General features: G+C 41.8%; 1 protein-coding gene across 13 annotated transcripts in view; it reads right to left on the reverse strand.

Moving 5' to 3' along the window:
* AKAP13 (A-kinase anchoring protein 13) overlaps positions 1–24,420 on the reverse strand; it is a 395,830-nt gene that overhangs the window by 163,127 nt on the left and 208,283 nt on the right. For all 13 annotated transcript variants that reach the window (XM_030930279.1, XM_030930278.1, XM_030930277.1 and 10 more), the window contains 3 exons: positions 10,371–10,566; positions 4,161–7,335; positions 157–278 (listed from right to left, as the gene is read on the reverse strand). In XM_030930279.1, the coding sequence (XP_030786139.1) occupies positions 157–278; positions 4,161–7,335; positions 10,371–10,566 (3,493 nt within the window). The remainder of the gene's footprint in view (positions 1–156; positions 279–4,160; positions 7,336–10,370; positions 10,567–24,420) is intronic.

Consider the following 24,420-nt stretch of genomic DNA (forward strand, 5'->3'; position numbering starts at 1 on the left):
AGCAACATATACACATTTATATAACAGCACAAGAGAGAAGGGGGAAAACACTATTTTGCCCACTTACCCTCAAATAAAAGACAAGGCCATAAATAAGACATAGTAGAACAGGATAAACACATTTTGTGCTCGTATAGACTTACTGATGCCACTTACCGCCTGGGTCATTGGGCCTTGCTTCATCTTCAGTGTAGCAGCTATGCTCCCTACAGCCACTTCTTCAGAAACTGAACTTGCTCTAAAATCCACTTCATCTTCAGCTTTCACATCTGGCATTTCTGAAAGGGCAGGGAGGTTACAGAGTACATTTTTAAAAACTGATTCCTGTGCCTTACTATTTATACAACATGCTCCAGGTTTCATGTGTTTTGTTTTTGTTTTTGTGTTACAACAGAAAAGTATTCTTTTGCTGTCAGCGGCTAGTGTCATTTCTGACCCTATGCTGAGCTATTCTTTTATCACATGGTTATTGGTTTTCCCTAGCCTTTGTAGGGGCTTAGAACTAAGTGAGGATCCAATTCAATGTCTTTTTGAACATCCATTTCACCATTAACTTTTTATGACAAATCTGAGTGTAGCACCAACTTGCATACGGAAAACTAAATTCATAAGCTTCAGGGGGAACAGATTAATAGCTGAAGCTAGGTAGTCCATCTTGGCCATCATCAAAAAAGCAAGAAGGATTTGTATAAAACAAAAAGGAAAAAGCCACTGAGAATGAGACAAAGCCTCTGGGACAAGTCTGACTTTCACTAACATACAACACACTCTGACCCACCCATCACTGTAACCAGTAAGAACGAACTACTCAGCAGTTACTTCTTGTTTTTAATTCTTATTTCTTCCAAAACTGAAACCTAATCACAGACTAAGCTATCCCTTTCTTAAGAGAAACATTTCTGTGCATGTTTTCTCGAGAATTACGTAGTTGTCCTCTTACTGGCCATGCTCAACAGACCAAAAACAGTGGTGGTTTTTGTTACTTGACCACCACATGGTCAAGCAAATACAGGAAGGAAGTGATAAATGATGTCTGAGGCAAATTTAGGCTTCTGACACTTCTTTAAAGGGGACTGATGATTGAACAGTTAAAATTCACCTTAATAATCCAAATGCAAATGGAACTGTCATCTCGATTTCATGTGGAAATGTATCTGTGGTTATTAAACTAGTGATGCCTCTACTCTGGCTAGAAAAATGCTCCCCACACTAAAGATCATAGAAGTTTCTTTCACCAAAGAATAAATTATATTTTTATTCTAGGAGCACATGACATGTACGAAAGTCTACCTTAAATTTCTAAGAGTTACATTTCTATAGATGAACCTCTTTTCTTCTTTCTTTGCCCTTATAATTATATAATCTTTTCTTTTTTTGGAGACGGAGTCTCACTCTGTCACCCAGGCTGGAGTGCAGTTGTGCCATCTCAGCTCACTGCAAGTTCCACCTCCCAGGTTCACGCCATTCTCCTGCCTCAGCCTCCCGAGTAGCTGGGACTACAGGCACCCGCCGCCACACCCAGCTAATTTTTGTATTTTTAGTAGAGACGGGGTTTCACCTTGTTAGCCAGGATGGTCTCGATCTCCTGACCTTGTGATCCACCCATCTCGGCCTCCCAAAGTGCTGGGATTACAGGTGTGAACCATGGTGCCCAGCCAATAATTATATAATCTTACCAGCAGTTTAAAAATAGGTAAACCAGTTTCCTTGCCCAAAGAACCAAAATCTGTGTTAAATTTCATAAAATGTTATTAAAGTTAAAATCTAAGCAATCCCCTCAGAACTATCCCTTGATCAAAACATCTCTAAGTGAGTCAGAGTAATTTCTGGGGGGAAAGAGGGTTGCTTTCCTCTGGGGATGTGATTTTTGGTACCTCCTTCCTTTCCTATACCTATCAACTTTGAAAAGATGCATCTTGGCACAGCAACCAGTCACACTAGTAAACAGTGATTACTGACACTTGAGGGGTGTCAGCAGCCTCTGCAGGATTGGCGTGGCTCAGTCATGCACCACTGATTTCCTAAGCACTGGGGGCAATGCTTCTGGTAGGTCAAGGGCCACATACCCTTCTTTCAAACTGGCCCCTTCCAAATCAGCAGTTAAACCTATGTCTTCTCACTCATAAAACAGTATGATTAAATCTATGAGTAGAATGTAAACTTGCTAGAAAATACCCTTTGGCTCTGAGATCACACTCAGGTGCTTTTTCTCTAAAGCAATGTGACCAGGGATTTTCCCAATCCTGGCCATTTTCTGAAGAAAGCACCAATTTCTTCATGACTGGCTATTTTCTCTGTAGTCTGAGACCATAAGCACTGAGTTCCTCTGTAGTTTGAGACCATGAGTATGATTCCTTTTGGTAACAGGACAAGTAACTCACCTACACAAAATTTACCAACCCCAAGCCCATATATACCACTGAAAGGTCATACATTTTTTCTCCCTTCTCAAAACCTCAACATCCTAAACATCCATCATTTCTTACCAACTTTACTATAAGTGCTAATAAAAATCAAAGTCTGAAATTCTCCCTGGTTTTTACTTTTTCTCATAGGATACTACAGACACAATCCCCACAGAGTTCACACTTGCTTGAGTTAAATTCTGACCACTGAGCCAGAAAGAGAAATAATTCTAGCCCATGTGGCCAAGGACGCAGCACCCAAATGAAAACCAGGCATCAGCTTACAGCCACTCCCATTCTTCTGAAATGCCAACCTGCCAGGGCCCCCAAAATAGACTTGTTGTGGCTTTTTTTAAAAAAGTAGAGACCTTCTCATTTAAATCCTGAGACAACAGTCAACAAATATCTATCACTAATAATCCAAAACATTAATAAAACTAAAAAGCTAAAGTCATCAAAAATTCTACCTGGGATTCCTTAAATCCCTCAACTGGGGAGGGAAAAGATTATAAATGGCTAATGACCACTGTATTTAAATTGCGCTTCTTCCAAAGCAACTTCTTTTGCTCCATTGATTCATTTCTCTCCATAACCCTCCCCTACACTCTTAATACATACATGTAAAGGGATTTTCAAAAATTGAAAAGAACAGCAAAAATAAACAATAAAGACAAAACAGGCTACTTCTTACCTACAAAAGCCTAGGGGCAAGCATGGAGATAGGTCTTCCGTCTACAGCTGGTAACAGGTGGTGGTATAAAAGTGTGCATCAAACTGACCTTTAAAGACTTCAGGAGTCAAGATCGTGTCCGACTCCAGTTTCAGCTTCAGCCTCAACCCCTGATAAGAAGTTTTATTCAGATAGTTTATTTCCACCGAGCAACAGCGGTTTCTCTTTGCTGTCTGGGAACATGGTTACCCACAGATGGAACAGGCTGCTGTGTGAGCAATCTGCTCAGTGCAGCTGCTTCACCAAGATAAAGCAGACACAAGGTCTGCCCTGTGACAACAGCTCAGCAGACTGGGCTTGGGCGGAAATCCTGCATCCTATCCCCTGCACTGTGCAGGGTCTTGAATTCCCAGACTGCTGCCCAAAAGCAACAGGCAATGGAACTAGAGGTCCGTTCCCCAAGCAGGAAAAGGAAGGAGTTCCCTGTCAACAACACCCCTAGCTCAAAAAAAAAATAATAAAAAAAAAAAGCACACAAAAAAACCAATGACCTAATACCACCATTCAGGGTGTTGAGATGTCAGGTTAGAACAATACTTACAGCTGTTCATGAAACCACTCTGACTAAATTTGCTCAGAATACAGACTAGGATGACAGGGGAGGAAGGGAGTTTCAGGCTTGTAAATAGAACACAGCTTTTTGGCACTGTTTTCTATGGTACCAGAGAAAAGGATTAAGCCATGTGAATAAAAACATCTGCTAAATTCCTTCATCATTTTAGAATACCTGTGATCTAGGCATTGTTTTCCAGGTTTGCAAAGTTGCAACCACTCCAGAATGACAGACAAGAGTATTTATAAGCTTAAGCAACCAAGCAGTTAAGTCTACAACACAGGAAACAAAATCTGTGCAACCCTGAGATGACGTGCCTCTCCTGATGGTGGTGACTATTAACTTGACTACCCACCCAATGAATGCAAGACTTCAAAACAACAAAGATGCCTATATTTTTACCAGGACACCACAGTAACTCTTAAGGGAATCTGCTTCTCAGACTGCTAATTTTGTATTATGTTTTGCTTACCTGCTGCTGGCTCAGGCCCTTGGACAGGTAAAATAATCTTCTCTGGCTCCTCCCTTTCAGCAAAACATCCTGCAAGGCTCCCTGTGGCTTCCTCAGGAGTACTGCCCATTGGCAGGCTCTCCCCAGGTGGGAAAGTACTCACTTTTTCTGTAAAAGCAGTCTCTAGCCCTTCAGTGAGAGGACTCAACTTAGGGCTGGACAGTGACATGTGACAGGCCTCCCCCTCAGTAAGCAGTGCTCCAGCGGCCTTGACTTGTTCGATGACAGCATTCACTATACGGCTGGCAGCCTCCTCTATCAAGTCTGCTCCCTTAGGCAGAGGTGTGGCCTGGGCAGAGACCATGCAAGGTAGAGAGGGAGTGCTCCTTTCCCCGCCTGAGGACGAGGCTCGCATGACTTCCCTCGCGCCAGCTGGGGCCTCATCATCATGGGATGAGAGCCCCATGTCTGTGGGGAGCTCCTTGGCAGCAGGCTGCAGTAGGACAGGATGTGCTTCAGTGTCTATTTGGGCTTCCTCAGCATCGCCCATGGTACAGCTGTGGTCTGCTCCCTCCAGCTTCCCTTTCTCCCAATCAAGAGGTACCATCTCTGGGGTTCCAGCTCCCTGTGGGTCAGTCACAGCTTTGTCCTGTAAAGCTACTGGCAAACCCAGGATGACATTCTTCTCTTGGTTCAACAAGACATCTGGAATCAAGATGTCTTGGGTGTTGTGTGATACATTGTTTCTTCTGGGAACAGCCATCCCTTGTAGAGCATTAACCCGCGTAACATCCACCGTAACATCTCCACTCACCTTACAGGTACTAGTTTTTCCCTGGGATTGGGTGTTCTTCACTCCAACATCCAGAGGAGAAGGTTGACTGCAATTAAGAGCCTCAGACCCATCAGACCCATCTGGCAACAGACATGGCAACAAAGCGGAGCTGTTGTGCTCTGTACCCAAGGCTTCCTGCCTTGAGTCTGTGGCCAGACTTGCTCCTGGTGGCACCAGGCTCTGGGTAGCCCCACCTTGAGTCAGCAGTGAGACTTGTGGTGCCACTTCCTTGTTATGTTCAGTTTCTGCCTTAAGACAGGCAGAGGGTGCACCCGGTGAATTACTTAGCTGAAGTGCTTTGTCCTTGGCACCATCAGCTGAGACCGATTTTTCATGAAATTGTAGAGTCTCTTGTCCGGGAGGTGGTGTTCTCTGCTCTTCCTGCAAAATTCCTGAAGAAAGAGCATTTTCCTTAATGGAGGAACAGGTCACTGCTATATCCTTATCTTGTTCCTGAGTTGCAGAGCTTTCTGAAACCACCAGAAGTTTTCCCTCTTCTGTCAAAACTGAATCTAAAGCCAAAGTGGCCTTACCCATACTTTGTAGGGAAGAGTCAGTGTCTCCCTTGATATTCAGAGCTTCTGGGATTGCTGGAGGGGCGGGACCCTCACGCTCTCCACCAAGTCCTGTGAGACTGGTATTCCCCATCCCACGCTGAAGCTCTGCAGCAGTGGAGGACGTGGACAGGTCTGCTGCCCTATCTTCTAGTGGCTGTGTATTAGGCTCATTCGAATCTCCGTCTGGGCCATCTCTACAATCTGTAGCCGTATGTAGTTCAGGAGTTGCTGTTCCCTTTTCTTTCTGGGAGGGGACAAAAGAAAGTGCGTCATCCTTGGTTACTGATTCACTGCCTGGATTGTTTGCCAGAGAGAAAGTACTGTCTGATATTACTGCCTGGTCTGGCACCAGTTCTTTCTCCATTTTAGGGACAACTGGATGTGGATGTGAAACCACCTCAAGCATATTTGTTAAAGGTTTATCTAGTTTCACATCTTTTCGTTGGCCTTTGTTATCCACCACTTTGAAAGGACAAAAATCCACACGTTCCCGGGTATCCCTTACAGGGTCAGAGGTGACTGTATTAGCCTGTGGGTCTTCACAGTGGGTGGCATTGGGTGGATCTTGTGAGCTGGGTTGCCTTGGTGTGGTGCTTTCGGGCTGGCTAACTATGTTATCACACCGTTTTGCAACCAAGTCGCCACTAGAAGTCACTGTGTTCTGTTGACATGCAGAGTCTGCACAAAGTTTATCGTCTCCAGTTGTAGAACAAATGGGTGAGGATTTGCCCTTTTGGCTTTGAGCATGAGATGAATTTGTTTCTGAATTCTGGTGTGGCATTACATCTTCTTCTAGCCCAAGAAGGGCTAAATCTGAGGGCGACATTGCCTCACCTATGACTGCTGCTAAGAGAGTATAAGGTTCTAATCTATCTGAAATCTTGTCTTTTGTAGCAGCTGGAATCACCACAGAACTCTGATCTACTGGAGCATCAGCACTCTCCTCACGACTTTGTGAAGTTTCTGTTTCTGTTGTTTTTTCAATGGAGGTTTCTTCATTACTAAATGCAAGTGAAGACTCAGCAGGTTTGTCACCATCCAGGGAACTAGCGTCAGGGGCACAGTTTGGAACACTAACTTTATCCACAGGCTTACTTATAACGTGCACGTCAGAGGCTCCAGCTGTGCCAATATCAGAGTTCTCAAATCTTTCCTTTGTACTTTCCCCTACTTCAAGCACATTCTTTTGAACAGTGGCATCTGGATTCATGAGCCCATGTTCCATTTCCCCTGCAGTCTCTGGGGTACTGACATTTGTTGTTGAAATGCCTCCCAGTTCACCTCCAGAGGAATACTGGGCTGTGCCTGGCTCCATAACCAAGTCTCTCTGCAGCACAGCATCTCCACTGCTCAGGGAGTCCTGGTCTGTGGGCATTCTAGATTTTGTTCCAGTTTCTTCACTTCTGTTTCCACAGGACAAAACGCATTCCGTGCCCTTTACTCCACAATCAGGCAACCTCTGAAGGCAGCTGTCTTGATCAGATACAGTTCCAGAGTCCACAATAGGTGCTGGCTCCACCTCTTCCCCTTTTCTTTCCACACCTTTATTTTTCTTCCTACAGGAATGGTCTGTATTCTCCTCCTCAACTATGCTTGACAAATCACAGGGACTTTCAGTCTGTGCAATAGGGCTCCCTGGGCAGCACTGAGTGCTCTCGCTCTCTTCAGAAGAAGAAAGTCGCTGAGGGTCCGTGGGCTCTGGTGCACAGGGAAGAAACTGGCCATCTGTCTCTGGGGCACTGGAAGGATCCTGTGCCATCACTATTAAGGGCACAAGATTGTCCATCTGCTTGAGGTTTGTTTTCTAGGAGGAAATGAAATACACTTTTAAAAAACTGCTCGTAGGAGAACATGTCACTGACACCTCTGAGCAAAAATCCTGTTGTACAGAATTCACTTCCATTCTGGCCCTTCTAAGGTCACATGATAAGCTAATCTAAAATAATACAAATAACTTTCCTCTTATTTCTGATACTACTTTCCTCTCATATCTGCCTATACACTGAGATGTTCAAAATGGATTAGGATATATGAAATATCTATTTTCTAAATTTTGAACTTATTTTAGGAAGTAGATTAAAATTGAGTCTCAAAAACCTTATTTTTAAAAAGCTCAGTGAATATCTTCAAATGAGTCGCTAACATTAAGGTGGGATCCCTCATTCTGAGGCCAGGCTGGAGTGCAGTGGTGTGATCATAGTTTACTGTAGCGTTGAACTCCTGGACTCAAGTGACCCTGTGCCTCAGCCTCTTGAGTAGCTAGGACTACAGGTGTGCACCACTGCACTTGGCTAATTGTTTTATTTTTTGTAGAGATGGTGTCTCACTATGTTGCCCAGGCTGTTCTCCAACTCCTGAGCCTACAGGATCCTCCTACCTTGGCCTCCCAAAGTGCTGGGATTATAGAGCGTGAGTCACTGTGTCCCACCTGTAATTTTCATTGTCTTCAGTGGGGCAGAGCCTATTTCCGCCCTGCCTCATATATACAAATAAAAACAAATCCTAGCTCTTTTCTATTACAAGGTGCAGCCAATGCTCCTGTGCCGTAAACATTTACTGAGGAGTTCAGTGTCCTTTAATCCCCAAAATATGTTCCAACCAATCTAACTTAACCATTGAGTTATGGGGTCATAATTTCAGGAACAGTGGCATGGCAGATATTCTTTTACCTTTTGATAAAACCAGAACATACTAAATATAAAATAAATGAGAACATATACCTATATACTGTCAGAGTATGTTATAGATACTATATGTAATCTCAAAAATGGATTTTGCAACTTTAAAGTATTTTAAAAATATAAACAGATACAACCAACAGCATGGGAATGATTAAGAAAATCATGGTTCATAAAACTGATGGAAGAAATACCACCCATTATTAACTATGAGGACCATATTGCAATTAGAAAAAAATTATTAATCTAAGTTTATAAACATGCAAAAATCCCATGTGCATGCAGCAAGGTTTAGGAAAAACGGAGAAAAACAAATACAGGTGATCTTTAGTGAATTTACCTTCATATCAAAATTTCAAAAATTCTTACAAAAATACTATTTTCTCAACCCCTAAAATCTATTTTTCCAAACATCTGGTTTGCTTGCCACTCACTACTTGATCTACTGCAATAATACGCATATCTACTGCCATCCATCCTCTCATTCATCTACTCATTCAGTGAATATATTGGGCACTTACAGGATTCCATCATCAGACCATTCCTATCTACCTGCTGAGTCTACTGTAAAAGTTTATACATACAAGTATAAAATGTGTCATGCTTGTCAAAGTCTTTCTATTAGAGTTGTACAAGTAAAATGGACTTTCACTAAAAGCTTCTGTGTTAGGTTCCTTAAGAGTATTCAAAATTGGCTTATTTCCAATCCTGCTGAGAGTACGACAGTGTCCTAAAAATCAGGAAATGAAGTCATTAAATTTAATAAACAGTAAACATTATAAAACAGAAATCTGGAGAAACAGTAGTGTTGCCTGAAGAAAGTAACACATGTATGTTCCCACAGTTTTAATTTCTCGTATTTGGCTGCCAACCATTCCCATATCTTGGCAGGCAGCTTTGGTACCTGCAAAACTGTATTTTCAAGTGGACCATTCACCTAGTAAAAAGAGCTCTAAGGAAAAATCTGATTGCCCAGAAGTCCACTCAGAGAAAAATGAAATGTCACCTGCTCTGAAACAAACACAATTCTAAAACACAAAAGTGGGAGCATCACATAATCTTATGGAATTTCTTGGCTTGCTGGTCTCAAATAATGCATGCTCCCAAAGAAGCCTCTGGCATTGAGCTGACCTTAAATGAAATTATTGTCAAGTGGTTTCCAAATCAAATCAGCTCTGAAATAAACTAGGTGGAAAAATTACCTAAACATAGCCTTTCAGATGTTATGGCCAAGAGAGATGTACACGTATGACGTTTATATTATTCGTAATAAATGCTAACAGGTAGTCTGTAATGTTTTTATGTCTGGCAACAACTTTATCTTGAAGACTTGAGTGGATTATAAAATCTTTTCCTTTTTTTAGTGATCTTTGTATCATGCAACTATTGATTTAAATATAGTAATACTATATTCAAATGGTACATATCATCGTTCACTAAAATAATTATAAAAATACTCCTGATTAAATTTGGTTCTTGTTCTTTGGCAACAATCTCAGAAACTGTTTTGCTTCTTTCATTTTGTAAAGTTAAGCCAAACACAGACAAATATCCTTTCATGCCAGGATAATTTAATTCTAGTTGTTGCATATTTCTGTACCTGAAATGTGTGTCTTTCATTATTCCCAAAACCAATGAAAAAAACCTCTCAGTCCCCTTACTGCTACAACCTTAATGCTAGCTCTGATCTGTAAGTGGTAACATTTAATACTGCTAACACTGCTTTACAGCTCTCACAATCTTTGGGGAAAGTCTTTCTTTTTCTGTTTTTGAGACAAGGTCTTGCTCTGTCACCCAGACAGGAGTGCAGTGGTGTCATCTCAGCTCACTGCAGCCTCTGCCTCCTAGGCTCACTCAATCTGCCTGCCTCAGACCCCCGAGTAGCTGGGACTATAGGCATACACTACCATGCCCAGCTAATTTCTGTAGAGCCAGAGTTTCTCCATGTTGCCCAGGCTAGTCTCAAACTTCTGAGCTCAAGTGATCCACCTGCGTCGGCCTTCCAAAGTGCTGGGATTACAGGCATGCGCCACTGTGCCTGGCCAGGAAAGTATTTTTATGTTCTAATTATATCAAGGTTCACTGGAGGAGGGCGGGGACACACATACAAAACACACACATGCACATGCACACACTTAAAAATAAAAGCTTTCTGACTTACCATTAGTTGCTGCTGGATGTTCATAAGTCTAAAAATGTGTCCAGTGCAACTGTCTCCAGGAAATGGGTGTTCAGGTGATTCAGACTCAGAGGTTAATGTATAGATGTCCAACTCTCGATGATGCCTCACAGAACAGTCTCCACACGGTATTTCATAGGATAAACTGCTCCAGGAGTCTGGTTCTCCAGCATTCTCCCTACACGCAAGCAATCTCTGGTTAATGTATATATATTCTGCCTCCCAGACATAGGCTTGACCTTCTAGGTCTTACTTCATATTTCTAACCTGATTGTTCTGTGAGGTTCAGCAGCAAAAATTAGTATATATACCTCCCAAATGATTCAGGCATATAACTAATAGCTCCATCCTCCTCACAAGAGACCACAAACGGGTTAAATGAAAACTGCAGGACTCCTAGCCCTAACAAAGTTCTTTAGATCAAGATAAAGAGATGTCTGAGATTTAATAATAGTTAATACTATGCTAACAACCAAGTAATGAGGAAGTGCCAGGAAGATGGTTTTAGCATGATCTTCAACAAAATCAAGGCTTATTAAGAGTTGTTCCGTTGATGGGTGCAGCACACCAACATGGCACAAGTATACATATGTAACAAACCTGCACGTTATGCACATGTACCCTAGAACTTAAAGTACAATAAAAAATAAATAAATAAATAAATAAAAGAGGTGTTCTTAAAATAAATTAGACCATATGCTAACTACAGTCGATGATAATGGGAAGAGAAGAACCACTCACTCCAACCCTTATAAGGGCACTCCAACTTTTCTAACAATAGGTGCAGAAAACACCCTCAAGATTATTGAAGTCAATTACACAAAGAAAAACTGTTAAGATGACATATTGTTCAACACTTGTCAATATAATTATCATATCTTATTTGGAATAAAGCACTTGGTTCCAAGAACTTAAACTTTGTAAAATTTAAAAAACAAGCAAGTTTGCTCAACTCATATCATTATAAACATATATAACAACTTTCCACCATGATATGCCAACTGATTTGAACGAGGCAAGTGGGTTTCTCCTCTAAAGGCTACAGCACCTCCGATTCCACTCTTGCTTCCAGAAGGCATACCCATGCCCGTAATGCCTGCTGTGATACAATACATAATCTGTGCTGTTTTTACAGCAGATGAAAGAATCTTGGGGCATACAATCAACAGGGATGAGGCACACAACGATACCCCACACAATCTCATATTACTTAACTACTGTATCTGAGCATGCATTTCAAGTGTTAAGCACCCTCTTCTACATTCAGCACAAATGTAAATGTCTGAAGCCCTAACTGTGGGTGTCACTATTCTTTCTCATTAGCTTGATACACAGTACGCTATACAGAGTTAGAGATTTCTGGGGACAAAATTTTATTTCCCAGCTATATGATGCTAGACAAATTTCTTAACTTTTCGGAGCCTTAATTTCATAATATGCAAACACAGATATTATAATCTAAGCATTGTTTTGAGAATTAGAGAAAATGTGCATTAAAAAACTACATCTATGGTGTTTGGCACAGAGAAGTCACACACGGATACTGCCTATTCTTCCTCCTCCAACTCTTTCATTCGTTTAAAAATAATTCCTAGTAAGCCTTCCCTTTTAAAAAGTAGAAAAACATTTCTACTTTTTTCTATTTTTCTACTTTTATCAGAAAATCCTGTTTTCTCTGAAAGCTTTAAACATAATGAAAACACTCCTCAAACAGCATTCTGATGAGGTTCCTAGCAGCTCAAAGATCAGACACTATAATAGATGATGCTTTCCATCAACCCTTTCCTCCTTATCTGAAATGTTATTTTTCCTTTCCTTACAACATTAACACCTTTGAACATCCCATATCACATCATATTTTATTTATTTTTAAGATGGAGTCCTGCTCTGTCGACCAGGTTGGAATGCAGTGATGTGATCTTGGCTCACTGCAACCTCTAACTCCCAGGTTCATGCAATTCTCCTGCCTCAGCCTCCTGAGAAGATGGAATTACAGGCACGTCCCACCATGCCCAGCAAATTTTTTTTGTATTTTTAGTAGAGGGGTTTTGTCACATTGGCCAGGCTGGTCTTGAACTGCTGACCTCAGGTGATCCACCTACCTTGGCCTCCCAACCTATATCACAGTTATTATAATCTCACCAAAGCAAACAATAGATTGGTAAAGTATCCCTGAGATTCTGGGAGGAAGGTTATATTTGAGATCATTACCATGTTTTGAAATTAAATTACCATGTTTTGAAACTAAAGATGTAAGAAATTACAGACATGCTATCTAGCCACTGAAAAACATGAGAAAGATTACTTCAACTGTCTCTCCAGAGTTTTTTCTACTAAGTCACACCTGTCTGTCATTAACAGTTCACCTGAGACTAATTGGAATTTTAAAGCTAAAAATATGCTACAGTGGCAGCCATAAAAAAGGATGCGTTCATGTCCTTTGCAGAGAAATGGATGAAGCTGGAAACCATCACTCTCAGCAAACTAACACAGGAACAGAAAACCAAACACCACATGTTCTCACTCGTAAGTGGGAGTTGACCAATGAGAACACATGGACACAGGGAGGGGAACATCACACACCCGGGCCTGTCGGAGGGTCAGGGGCTAGGGAAGGGAGCGCATTAGGAGAAACACCTAACATAGATCACGGGTTGATGGGTGCAGCAAACCACCATGGCACGTGTATACCTATGTAACAAGCCTGCACGTTCTGCCCATGTATCCCAGAACTTAAAGCATAATAATAATATTTTAAAAACTTAAAAAAAAATATGCTACAGTGGAAAACCTATAAAGCAATGGAAAATCATGTACTGGCTGAGGGTAATGACAATTAAGTGTACTCCAAAAAACTACAATTACAATTTCCATGCCCAAGAGCTCCCCAAAAGCAGCTTAAAATAAGAATGGCATATGCTATACTAGATGTTTTACATATTTTACTAAGCTGCTATACTCTGAGTAAAATGACCTCAAATAGAAAAGCACTTGTAAAATACTCTCGACGGTTCAAATAAATGACCCAAGAAGTCAAACAGCAGGGAAAAAACTTCTATATCAATTCAGCCTTCAAGCCTACACTGACATAGTCACTAACATGCCTTACTGTGTGGCAGACATTAGTGGCATATCTGCTTAATCAAATTATCACATACAGCCATATTCCAACAAAAAAGATCTCTAAAAACAAAAACAGCTTTATATACCACCACTGAGCATGACCCAAATATAACAAGATTAGAGGGCACTGTTTGCCAAGGCAGGGGCGATTAAAAAGTGATACAGTCCATTCTCTGCGAAATGGAGTATTCTACCAACCTTACTACTATTAATACTCAAATTGTTCCATTTATAATATCTAAATCTTAGAAAATCCCTTTCTCTAACCACAGCCTACTTACCTTCTACCTCTCCCACTCTCACCTTCCACAGGAATGCGCTTTTGTTGTCACAACTGCCTTCAGATACTAACCTTTCAATCTCCCAATTCATGCCCCTGGGGATTTCTGTTGCTTCCTCATCCCTCTAGATACTAAAGATCAGTCATTGCAATTATTTTTTCACTGACTTCCATGAATATCTGTTGCTACTGACACTCTTCCAAACTCATTTCACCTCCAGGTCTGGCTAAGTCCCATCATCCATTCATTTAGCAAGTATGTATGTGCCAGGCACTATTTAAGGTGCTGGTGACACAAACCAAAATCCCTGTTCTGTTGAACAAGGGGGACAACAGCAATCAAGATGAATAAGTAAAACACCCAGAAGATAGCAAGTGCTATGGAGATTAAAGCAGGATTGAAGGTTGCGATTTTAAATGTGGTGTATCAAAGGAGGCCTCATTAATGTGACATTTCAGAAAATACATTTCATGCTCTGTGTTACCACTGTATAAAACCTTTACTGGGTCCACCAGTAAAATCTGGCAAAACTCTATGCATAAGAATGTTTACTGCAACTTTTGGCATAACTTCATTAAAAACTGGAAGCAACCTAACCAGTCAGTTACTGGAGGGGAACATCACACACCCAGGCCTGTCGAAGGGTCAGGGGCTAGGGAAGGGGGAGCATTAGGAGAAACACCTAACATAGTGTTTCAATTGGTAAATTGAAGAAGAGATCTATAGACTATTATGTAGCCATTAAAAATAACTGAAATAACCAGTCAGTTACTGCAGCGCTAATTGTTAATTAAAGAACAGATCTATAGGCTATTACGTAGCCATTAAAAATAACTGAAATAAAAATAACATTGAAATAACATTGAAATAACATTGAAATCTACAAAGTTCTGTGAAATAGCAAAATAAAAAGTAAAAAAATGTACATAAGTCTCGGCCGTAAAACACACAAATATAAAAAGCATCAGTGTGGTTGAGATGTATATTTTACTAATATTTTTAATAATTGCTTCAAAAGTCCCACTCAGCCAGGCCTCATTGCTGCTCAGTAATCCTTTTACTCACCTGTATACTAATCTTCCCCCGCTGGGACTGTTTAAAGTTTATATAATTTCATCTAATGCCAAACATTAACTTTGCCTACCTCATTCTCAAAAGACCTTTTCTCCTTTCTTAGTGATAAGCCTGAGACCATCTAATGTAAACCAAAACAACCATCATTACAAAAAAAAACAAACCACACACACAATGCATTTCCCCATCCTCTCCAACTTCAGGATACCCACCTTCCAGACAAAAGTTTTGCTCTGTTTCCTCCTGCCCTCCTTGGGTCCCTGCTTCAGTAAATCATCCCCTGGCTGCCTACGGTTTTCCACCCACTTCTGGACTAGTTCCTTCCCAACTCCAGCAGTAGCAATTCTTATTCAACCCTGTCCATCAGTTCTCACCCAAGGAATATGGCCCCCAGGGAACATTTGACAATATCTGGAGACATCTTTGGTTGTCACAACTCAGTAGGAGTTGTAGGGGTGGGTCCTACAATGCACAGGACTGCTCCCTACAACAAAGAATTATCAGGTCCAAACTCGGTAGTGCTAGAGTCGATGAACCCTGCTGAACCCAATGAACCATGTTCTGTCTTCCTCTTCCTCTTTCCTTCAAAAGAGGTAGACCTCCTTTCCAGTCATTTCAACTTTTTTTTTTTTTTTTTTTTTTTTTTTGAGACGGAGTCTCGCTCTGCCACCCAGGCTGGAGTGCAGTGGCCGGATCTCAGCTCACTGCAAGCTCCGCCTCCTGGGTTTACGCCATTCTCCTGCCTCACCCTCCGGAGTAGCTGGGACTACAGGCACCCGCCACCTCGCCCGGCTAGTTTTTTGTATTTTTTAGTAGAGACGGGGTTTCACCATATTAGCCAGGATGGTATCGATCTCCTGACCTCGTGATCTGCCAGTCTCGGCCTCCCAAAGTGCTGGGATTACAGGCTTGAGCCACCGCGCCCAGGCTTATTTCAACATTTTAAGGCTTTGTGATCTGGTTCCTACTCACTGTGGTTTTTATTTTTTGAGATGGAGTCTCATTCTGTCATCCAGGCTGAAGTGTAATGGTGCGATCCTGGCTCTCCACAACCTCTGTCTCCCGGGTTCAAGAGATTCTCCTGCCTCAGCCTCCCGAGTAGCTGGGATTACAGGGTATGCACCACCACACTTGGCTAATGTTTGTATTTTTAGTAGAGACGGGGTTTCGCCATGTTGGCCAGGCTGGTCTTGAACTCCTGACCTCAGGTGATCCATCCTCCTCTACCTCCTAAAGTTCTGGAATTACAAGAATCAGCCACCACACTCGGCCTCCTACTTATGCTGAACACTACTAAAACTTTGTGACAGGTTTCCAGTGATAAGTAAATCTCAAAACCCAGTGGCCTTTCTTTATCCCTGTCAACCCTGAGTTTTGCAGAATTTAAAAATGTTGACCTGGCTGGGTGTGGTGGCTCAAAGTTGTAATCCCAGCACTTTGGAAGGCCGAGGCAGGCAGATCACCTGAGGTCAGGAGATTGAGACCATCCTAGCTAACACTATGAAACCCCGTCTCTACCAAAAAAATATAAAAAGGCCGGGCGCGGTGGCTCAAGCCTGTAATCCCAGCACTTTGGGAGGCCGAGACTGGCAGATCACGAGGTCAGGAGATCGATACCATCCTGGCTAATATGGTGAAACCCCGTCTCTACTAAAAAATACAAAAAACTAGCCGGGCGAGGTGGCGGGCGCCTGTAGTCCCAGCGACTCTGAGGCAGGAGAATGGCGTAAACCCGGGAGGCAGAGCTTCCAGTGAGCTGAGATCCGGCCACTGCACTCCAGCCCGGGCGAGAGCGAGACTCCGTCTCAAAAAAAAAAAAAAAAAAAATTAGCCGGGTGTGGTGGCATGCACCTGTAATCCCAGCAACTCGGGAGGCTGAGGCAGAAGAATCACTTGAACCCAGGAGGCGAAGGTTGCAGTGAGTTGAGATTGCGCCACTGCACTCCAGCCTGGGCGAAAGAGTGAGACTCCGCCTCAAACAAAAAAAAAAAAGTCAGTCATTTTCTTTTTTCTAATTACTCCCAACTAAAACTTTGTTTTAATGGTCTAGCCTCATAAACTAATATTAGAAGACCATTCAATGAAATGTTTACTGAACACCTACTAAGTGGTAGGCACTATGCTAGAGGTTAGAGCTACAAAGATATATGACATCTGCCTCAACATTAATGTCTCAACATTAATTACTGTTAGCCACAGTTTGGCCCCCTGAAGTTATTGTTACCTTCACAGATGCAAAAAAGCAGGAAAGAATGTATTAGGAATTTTACCGTTATATGTGTGGCACTATATTTATGCACTAAATATAGCATATTTCATCAAAATTAAGATGCTATTACTTGTAAAGCCATCATCATCTTATGTACTACTAAAGCAAAAAACTGTTGCAAATTAAATTATGATAAAATGGTATAACAGCATTGATCAAAATGTACCTGATTTCACAATTGGAAAGATGCACATTTGAAGACACTGTAACAGAGTATAAATAAAGTGAATTGTCTCTCTGAAGCACTGGTACTCATAGTACAAACAGTTGACAGGAACCATTAGTACCAGCATCATCTGCTTCACAGTATGCTCTGTTTAACTTAATGTTACCATGCACCAATGTTACCATGAACCTATGTTCCCAAAGCATGCAACCAATGGACAGCAAACACCTGTGAAAAAAGGAGCTCACAGGCTTTATACAGAGCTGCAAGGAACCTCAGGAGACCATGGCTTGGTACAATTTCTTTCTTTTTTGTGTGTGTGTGTGTTTTTTTTGTTTTTTTTTTTTTTTGTTTTTTTTTTATATTTTAAGTTCTAGGGTACATGTGCATAACGTGCAGGTTTGCTACATATGTATATTTGTGCCATGTTGGTGTGCTGCACCCATCAACTCGTCAGCACCCATCAATTCATCATTTGTATCAGGTATAACTCCCAGTGCAATCCCTCCCCCCTCAGCCCTCCCCATGATAGGCCCTGGTGTGCGATGTTCCCCTTCCCGAGTCCAGGTGATCTCATTGTTCAGTTCCCACCTATGAGTGAGAACATGCGGTGTTTGGTTTTCTCTTCTTGTGATAGTTTGCTAAGAATGATGGTTTCCAGCTGCATCCATGTCCCTACAAAGGACGCAAACTCATCCTTTTTTATGACTGCATAGCATTCCATGGTGTAAATGTGCCACATTTTCTTAATCCAGTCTGTCACAGATGCACATTTGGGTTGATTCCAAGTCTTTGCTATTGTGAATAGTGCGGCAATAAACATACGTGTGCATGTGTCTTTATAGCAGCATGATTTATAATCCTTTGGGTATATACCCAGTAGTGGGATGGCTGGGTCATATGGTACATCTAGTTCTAGATCCTTGAGGAATTGCCATGCTGTTTTCCATAATGGTTGAACTAGTTTATAATGCCACCAACAGTGTAAAAGTGTTCCTATTTCTCCACATCCTCTCCAACACCTGTTGTTTCCTGACTTTTTAAAGATTGCCATTCTAACTGGTGTGAGATGGTATCTCATTGTGGTTTTGATTTGCATTTCTCTGATGGCCAGTGATGATGAGCATTTTTTCATGTGTCTGTTGGCTGTATGAATGTCTTCTTTTGAGAAATGTCTGTTCATATCCTTTGCCCACTTTTTGATGGGGTTGTTTGTTTTTTTCTTATATATTTGTTTGAGTTCTTTGTAGATTCTGGATATTAGCCCTTTGTCAGACGAGTAGATTGCAAAAATTTTCTCCCATTCTGTAGGTTGCCTGTTCACTCTGATGGTAGTTTCTTTTGCTGTGCAGAAGCTCTTTAGTTTAATTAGATCCCATTTGTCAATTTTGGCTTTTGCTGCCGTTGCTTTTGGTGTTTTAGACATGAAGTCCTTGCCCATGCCTATGTCCTGAATGGTACTACCTAGGTTTTCTTCTAGGGTTTTTATGGTATTAGGCCTAACATTTAAGTCTCTAATCCATCTTGAATTAATCTTCGTATAAGGAGTAAGGAAAAGATCCAGTTTCAGCTTTCTACTTATGGCTAGCCAATTTTCCCAGCACCATTTATTAAATAGGGAATCTTTTCCCCATTTCTTGTTTCTCTCAGGTTTGTCAAAGATCAGATGGCTGTAGATGTGTGGTATTATTTCTGAGGACTCTATTCTGTTCCATTGGTCTATATCTCTGTTTTGGTACCAGTACCATGCTGTTTTGGTTACTGTAGCCTTGTAGTATAGTTTGAAGTCAGGTAGCGTGACGCCTCCAGCTTTGTCCTTTTGACTTAGGATTGTCTTGGCAATGCGGGCTCTTTTTTGGTTCCATATGAACTTTAAAGCAGTTTTTTCCAAGTCTGTGAAGAAACTCATTGGTAGCTTGATGGGGATGGCATTGAATCTATAAATAACCTTGGGCAGTATGGCCATTTTCACGATATTGATTCTTCCTATCCATGAGCATGGTATGTTCTTCCATTTGTTTGTGTCCTCTTTGATTTCACTGAGCAGTGGTTTGTAGTTCTCCTTGAAGAGGTCCTTTACATCCCTTGTAAGTTGGATTCCTAGGTATTTTATTCTCTTTGAAGCAATTGTGAATGGAAGTTCATTCCTGATTTGGCTCTCTGTTTGTCTGTTACTGGTATATAAGAATGCTTGCGATTTTTGCACATTAATTTTGTATCCGGAGACTTTGCTGAAGTTGCTTAGCAGCTTAAGGAGATTTTGGGCTGAGACAATGGGGTTTTCTAAATATACAATCATGTCATCTGCAAACAGGGACAATTTGACTTCTTCTTTTCCTAACTGAATACCCTTGATTTCTTTCTCTTGCCTGATTGCCCTAGCCAGAACTTCCAACACGATGTTGAATAGGAGTGGTGACAGAGGGCATCCCTGTCTTGTGCCAGTTTTCAAAGGGAATTTTTCCAGTTTTTGCCCATTCAGTATGATATTGGCTGTGGGTTTGTCATAAATAGCTCTTATTATTTTGAGGTACGTTCCATCAATACCGAATTTATTGAGCGTTTTTAGCATGAAGGGCTGTTGAATTTTGTCAAAAGCCTTTTCTGCATCTATTGAGATAATCATGTGGTTCTTGTCTTTGGTTCTGTTTATATGCTGGATTACATTTATTGATTTGCGAATGTTGAACCAGCCTTGCATCCCAGGGATGAAGCCCACTTGATCATGGTGGACAAGCTTTTTGATGTGCTGCTGAATCCGGTTTGCCAGTATTTTATTGAGGATTTTTGCATCGATGTTCATCAGGGATATTGGTCTAAAATTCTCTTTTTTTGTTGTGTCTCTGCCAGGCTTTGGTATCAGGATGATGTTGGCCTCATAAAATGAGTTAGGGAGGATTCCCTCTTTTTCTATTGATTGGAATAGTTTCAGAAGGAATGGTACCAGCTCCTCCTTGTACCTCTGGTAGAATTCAGCTGTGAATCCATCTGGTCCTGGACTTTTTTTGGTTGGTAGGCTATTAATTATTGCCTCAATTTCAGAGCCTGCTATTGGTCTATTCAGGGATTCAGCTTCTTCCTGGTTTAGTCTTGGAAGAGTGTAAGTGTCCAGGAAATTATCCATTTCTTCTAGATTTTCTAGTTGATTTGCGTAGAGGTGCTTATAGTATTCTCTGATGGTAGTTTGTATTTCTGTGGGGTCGGTGGTGATATCCCCTTTATCATTTTTTATTGCGTCTATTTGATTCCTCTCTCTCTTCTTCTTTATTAGTCTTGCTAGCTGTCTGTCAATTTTGTTGATCTTTTCAAAAAACCAACTCCTGGATTCATTGATTTTTTGGAGGGTTTTTTGTGTCTCTATCTCCTTCAGTTCTGCTCTGATCTTAGTTATTTCTTGCCTTCTGCTAGCTTTTGAATGTGTTTGCTCTTGCCTCTCTAGTTCTTTTAATTGTGATGTTAGAGTGTCAATTTTAGATCTTTCCTGATTTCTCTTGTGGGCATTTAGTGCTATAAATTTCCCTCTACACACTGCTTTAAATGTGTCCCAGAGATTCTGGTATGTTGTATCTTTGTTCTCATTGGTTTCAAAGAACATCTTTATTTCCGCTTTCATTTCATTATGTACCCAGTAGTCATTCAGGAGCAGGTTGTTCAGTTTCCATGTAGTTGAGCGGTTTTGATTGAGTTTCTTAGTCCTGAGTTCTAGTTTGATTGCACTGTGGTCTGAGAGACAGTTTGTTATAATTTCTGTTCTTTTACATTTGCTGAGGAGTGCTTTACTTCCAATTATGTGGTCAACTTTGGAATAAGTGCGATGTGGTGCTGAGAAGAATGTATATTCTGTTGATTTGGGGTGGAGAGTTCTATAGATGTCTATTAGGTCCGCTTGGTGCAGAGATGAGTTCAATTCCTGGATATCCTTGTTAACGTTCTGTCTCAATCTGTCTAATGTTGACAGTGGAGTGTTGAAGTCTCCCATTATTATTGTATGGGAGTCTAAGTCTCTTTGTAAGTCTCTAAGGACTTGCTTTATGAATCTGGGTGCTCCTGTATTGGGTGCATATATATTTAGGATAGTTAGCTCTTCCTGTTGAATTGATCCCTTTACCATTATGTAATGGCCTTCTTTGTCTCTTTTGATCTTTGATGGTTTAAAGTCTGTTTTATCAGAGACTAGGATTGCAACCCCTGCTTTTTTTTGTTCTCCATTTGCTTGGTAGATCTTCCTCCATCCCTTCATTTTGAGCCTATGTATGTCTCTGCATGTGAGATGGGTCTCCTGAATACAGCAGACTGATGGGTCTTGACTCTTTATCCAGTTTGCCAGTCTGTGTCTTTTAATTGGAGCATTTAGTCCATTTACATTTAAGGTTAATATTGTTATGTGTGAACTTGATCCTGCCATTATGATATTAACTGGTTATTTTGCTCGTTAGTTGATGCAGTTTCTTCCTAGCCTTGATGGTCTTTACATTTTGGCATGTTTTTGCAATGGCTGCTACCGGTTGTTCCTTTCCATGTTTAGGGCTTCCTTCAGGGTCTCTTGTAAGGCAGGCCTGGTGGTGACAAAATCTCTATAAGCATTTGCTTATCGGTAAAGGATTTTATTTCTCCTTCACTGATGAAACTTAGTTTGGCTGGATATGAAATTCTGCGTTTAAAATTCTTTTCTTTAAGAATGTTGAATATTGGCCCCCACTCTCTTCTGGCTTGTAGAGTTTCTGCCGAGAGATCTGCTGTTAGTCTGATGGGCTTCCCTTTGTGGGTAACCCGACCTTTCTCTCTGGCTGCCCTTAAGATTCTTTCCTTCATTTCAACTTTGGTGAATCTGGCAATTATGTGTCTTGGAGCTGCTCTTCTCGAGGAGTATCTTTGTGGCGTTCTCTGTATTTCCTGAATTTGAATGTTGGCCTGCCCTACTAGGTTGGGGAAGTTCTCCTGGATGATATCCTGAAGAGTGTTTTCCAACTTGGTTCCATTTTCCCCCTCACTTTCAGGCACCCCAATCAGACGTAGATTTGGTCTTTTTACATAATCCCATACTTCTTGCAGGCTTTGTTCATTTCTTTTTCTTCTTTTTTCTTTTGGTTTCTCTTCTCGCTTCATTTCATTCATTTGATCCTCAATCGCTGATACTCTTTCTTCCAGTTGATCGAGTCGGTTACTGAAGCTTGTGCATTTGTCACGTATTTCTCGTGTCATGGTTTTCATCTCTGTCATTTCGTTTATGACCTTCTCTGCATTAATTAGTCTAGCTGTCAATTCTTCCACTCTTTTTTCAAGATTTTTAGTTTCTTTGCGCTGGGTACGTAATTCCTCCTTTAGCTCTGAGAAGTTTGATGGACTGAAGCCTTTTTCTCTCATCTCATCAAAGTCATTCTCTGACCAGCTTCGTTCCGTTGCTGGCGATGGGCTGCGCTCCTTTGCAGGGGGAGATGCGCTCTTATTTTTTGAATTTCCAGCTTTTCTGCACTGCTTTTTCCCCATCTTTGTGGTTTTATCTGCCTCTGGTCTTTGATGATGGTGACGTACTGATGGGGTTTTGGTATAGGTGTCCTTCCTGTTTGATAGTTTTCCTTCTAACAGTCAGGACCCTCAGCTGCAGGTCTGTTGGAGATTGCTTGAGGTCCACTCCAGACCCTGTTTGCCTGGGTATCAGCAGCAGAGGTTGCAGAAGATAGAATATTGCTGAACAGCGAGTGTACCTGTCTGATTCTTACTTTGGAAGCTTCCTCTCAGGGGTGTACTCCACCCTGTGAGGTGTGGGGTGTCAGACTGCCCCTAGTGGGGGATGTCTCCCAGTTAGGCTACTCAGGGGTCAGGGACCCACTTGAGCAGGCAGTCTGTACCTTCTCAGATCTCAACCTCCGTGTTGGGAGATCCACTGCTTTCTTCAAAGCTGTCAGACAGAGTCATTTGCGTCTGCAGAGGCTTCTGCTACTTTTGTTGTTGTTGTTGTTAACTGTGCCCTGTCCCCAGAGGTGGAGTCTACAGAGACAGGCAGGTTTCCTTGAGCTGCTATGAGCTCCACCCAGTTCGAGCTTCCCAGCGGCTTTGTTTACCTACTTAAGCCTCAGCAATGGCGGGCGCCCCTCCCCCAGCATCGCTGCTGCCTTGCCGTTAGATCGCAGACTGCTGTGCTAGCAATGAGGGAGGCTCCGTGGGCGTGGGACCCTCCCGGCCACGTGTGGGATATAATCTCCTGGTGTGCCCGTTTGCTTAAAGCGCAGTATTGGGGTGGGAGTTACCCGATTTTCCAGGTGTTGTGTGTCTCAGTTCCCCTGGCTAGGAAAAGGGATTCCCTTCCCCCTTGCGCTTCCCAGGTGAGGCGATGCCTCGCCCTGCTTCAGCTCTCGCTGGTTGGGCTGCAGCAACTGACCAGCACCGATTGTCCGGCACTCCCTAGTGAGATGACCCCAGTACCTCAGTTGAAAATGCAGAAATCACCGGTCTTCTCTGTCGCTCGCGCTGGGAGTTGGAGACTGGAGCTGTTCCTATTCAGCCATCTTGCTCCGCCCCCCCGGTACAATTTCACAGATACAACTAAGACACTAGTTTTCAAACTTTTAAGTAGCTGTATGTTTTCAGATAAAATCATATGCAGAAATAGAGTGGCTATGTGTGACAGGGCCAGTAGAGGGAAGGCAAGGCAAAGCCCTGCTCTCTCTCTGTCCACCCTCCTTCTTAGGTGAACTGTGAGGTCCATACCTAGAACCCTGGGTGTATCTGAATGCTCTATAATTCTAGCACAGATTTTCTTTATGTACAACTACCACATTTCCATTTTAAATCCATCTTCCGCATTCAGTCCCTTTAGACTTGTAAAATAACTACTCAACATTCTCTTAATTGGAAGCCCTTCCTACGTCTACAGTTGGTAATTAAGTTGTCCATCAGCCTTGTGTTTCTGCCATAAAGAGGACTATGGCTGGGTATCTAAAATTTACCTTGAAAAATGTGAACAAAGATTATATTGTAACCACATCAGGTCTTGCAGGACAGGAAAGCATAACCACAAATGTACTAGAAATTCTGGTTGTTTCAGTTGGTGAATTAAGAGGCACCATAGCCTCAGCTGACACTTTAAAAAACAAAGACAAAAAACAAGTGAAAGAAAGA

This window comes from Rhinopithecus roxellana, chromosome 5 (genome assembly GCF_007565055.1).
Source record: "Rhinopithecus roxellana isolate Shanxi Qingling chromosome 5, ASM756505v1, whole genome shotgun sequence".
NCBI lineage: Eukaryota > Metazoa > Chordata > Mammalia > Primates > Cercopithecidae > Rhinopithecus > Rhinopithecus roxellana.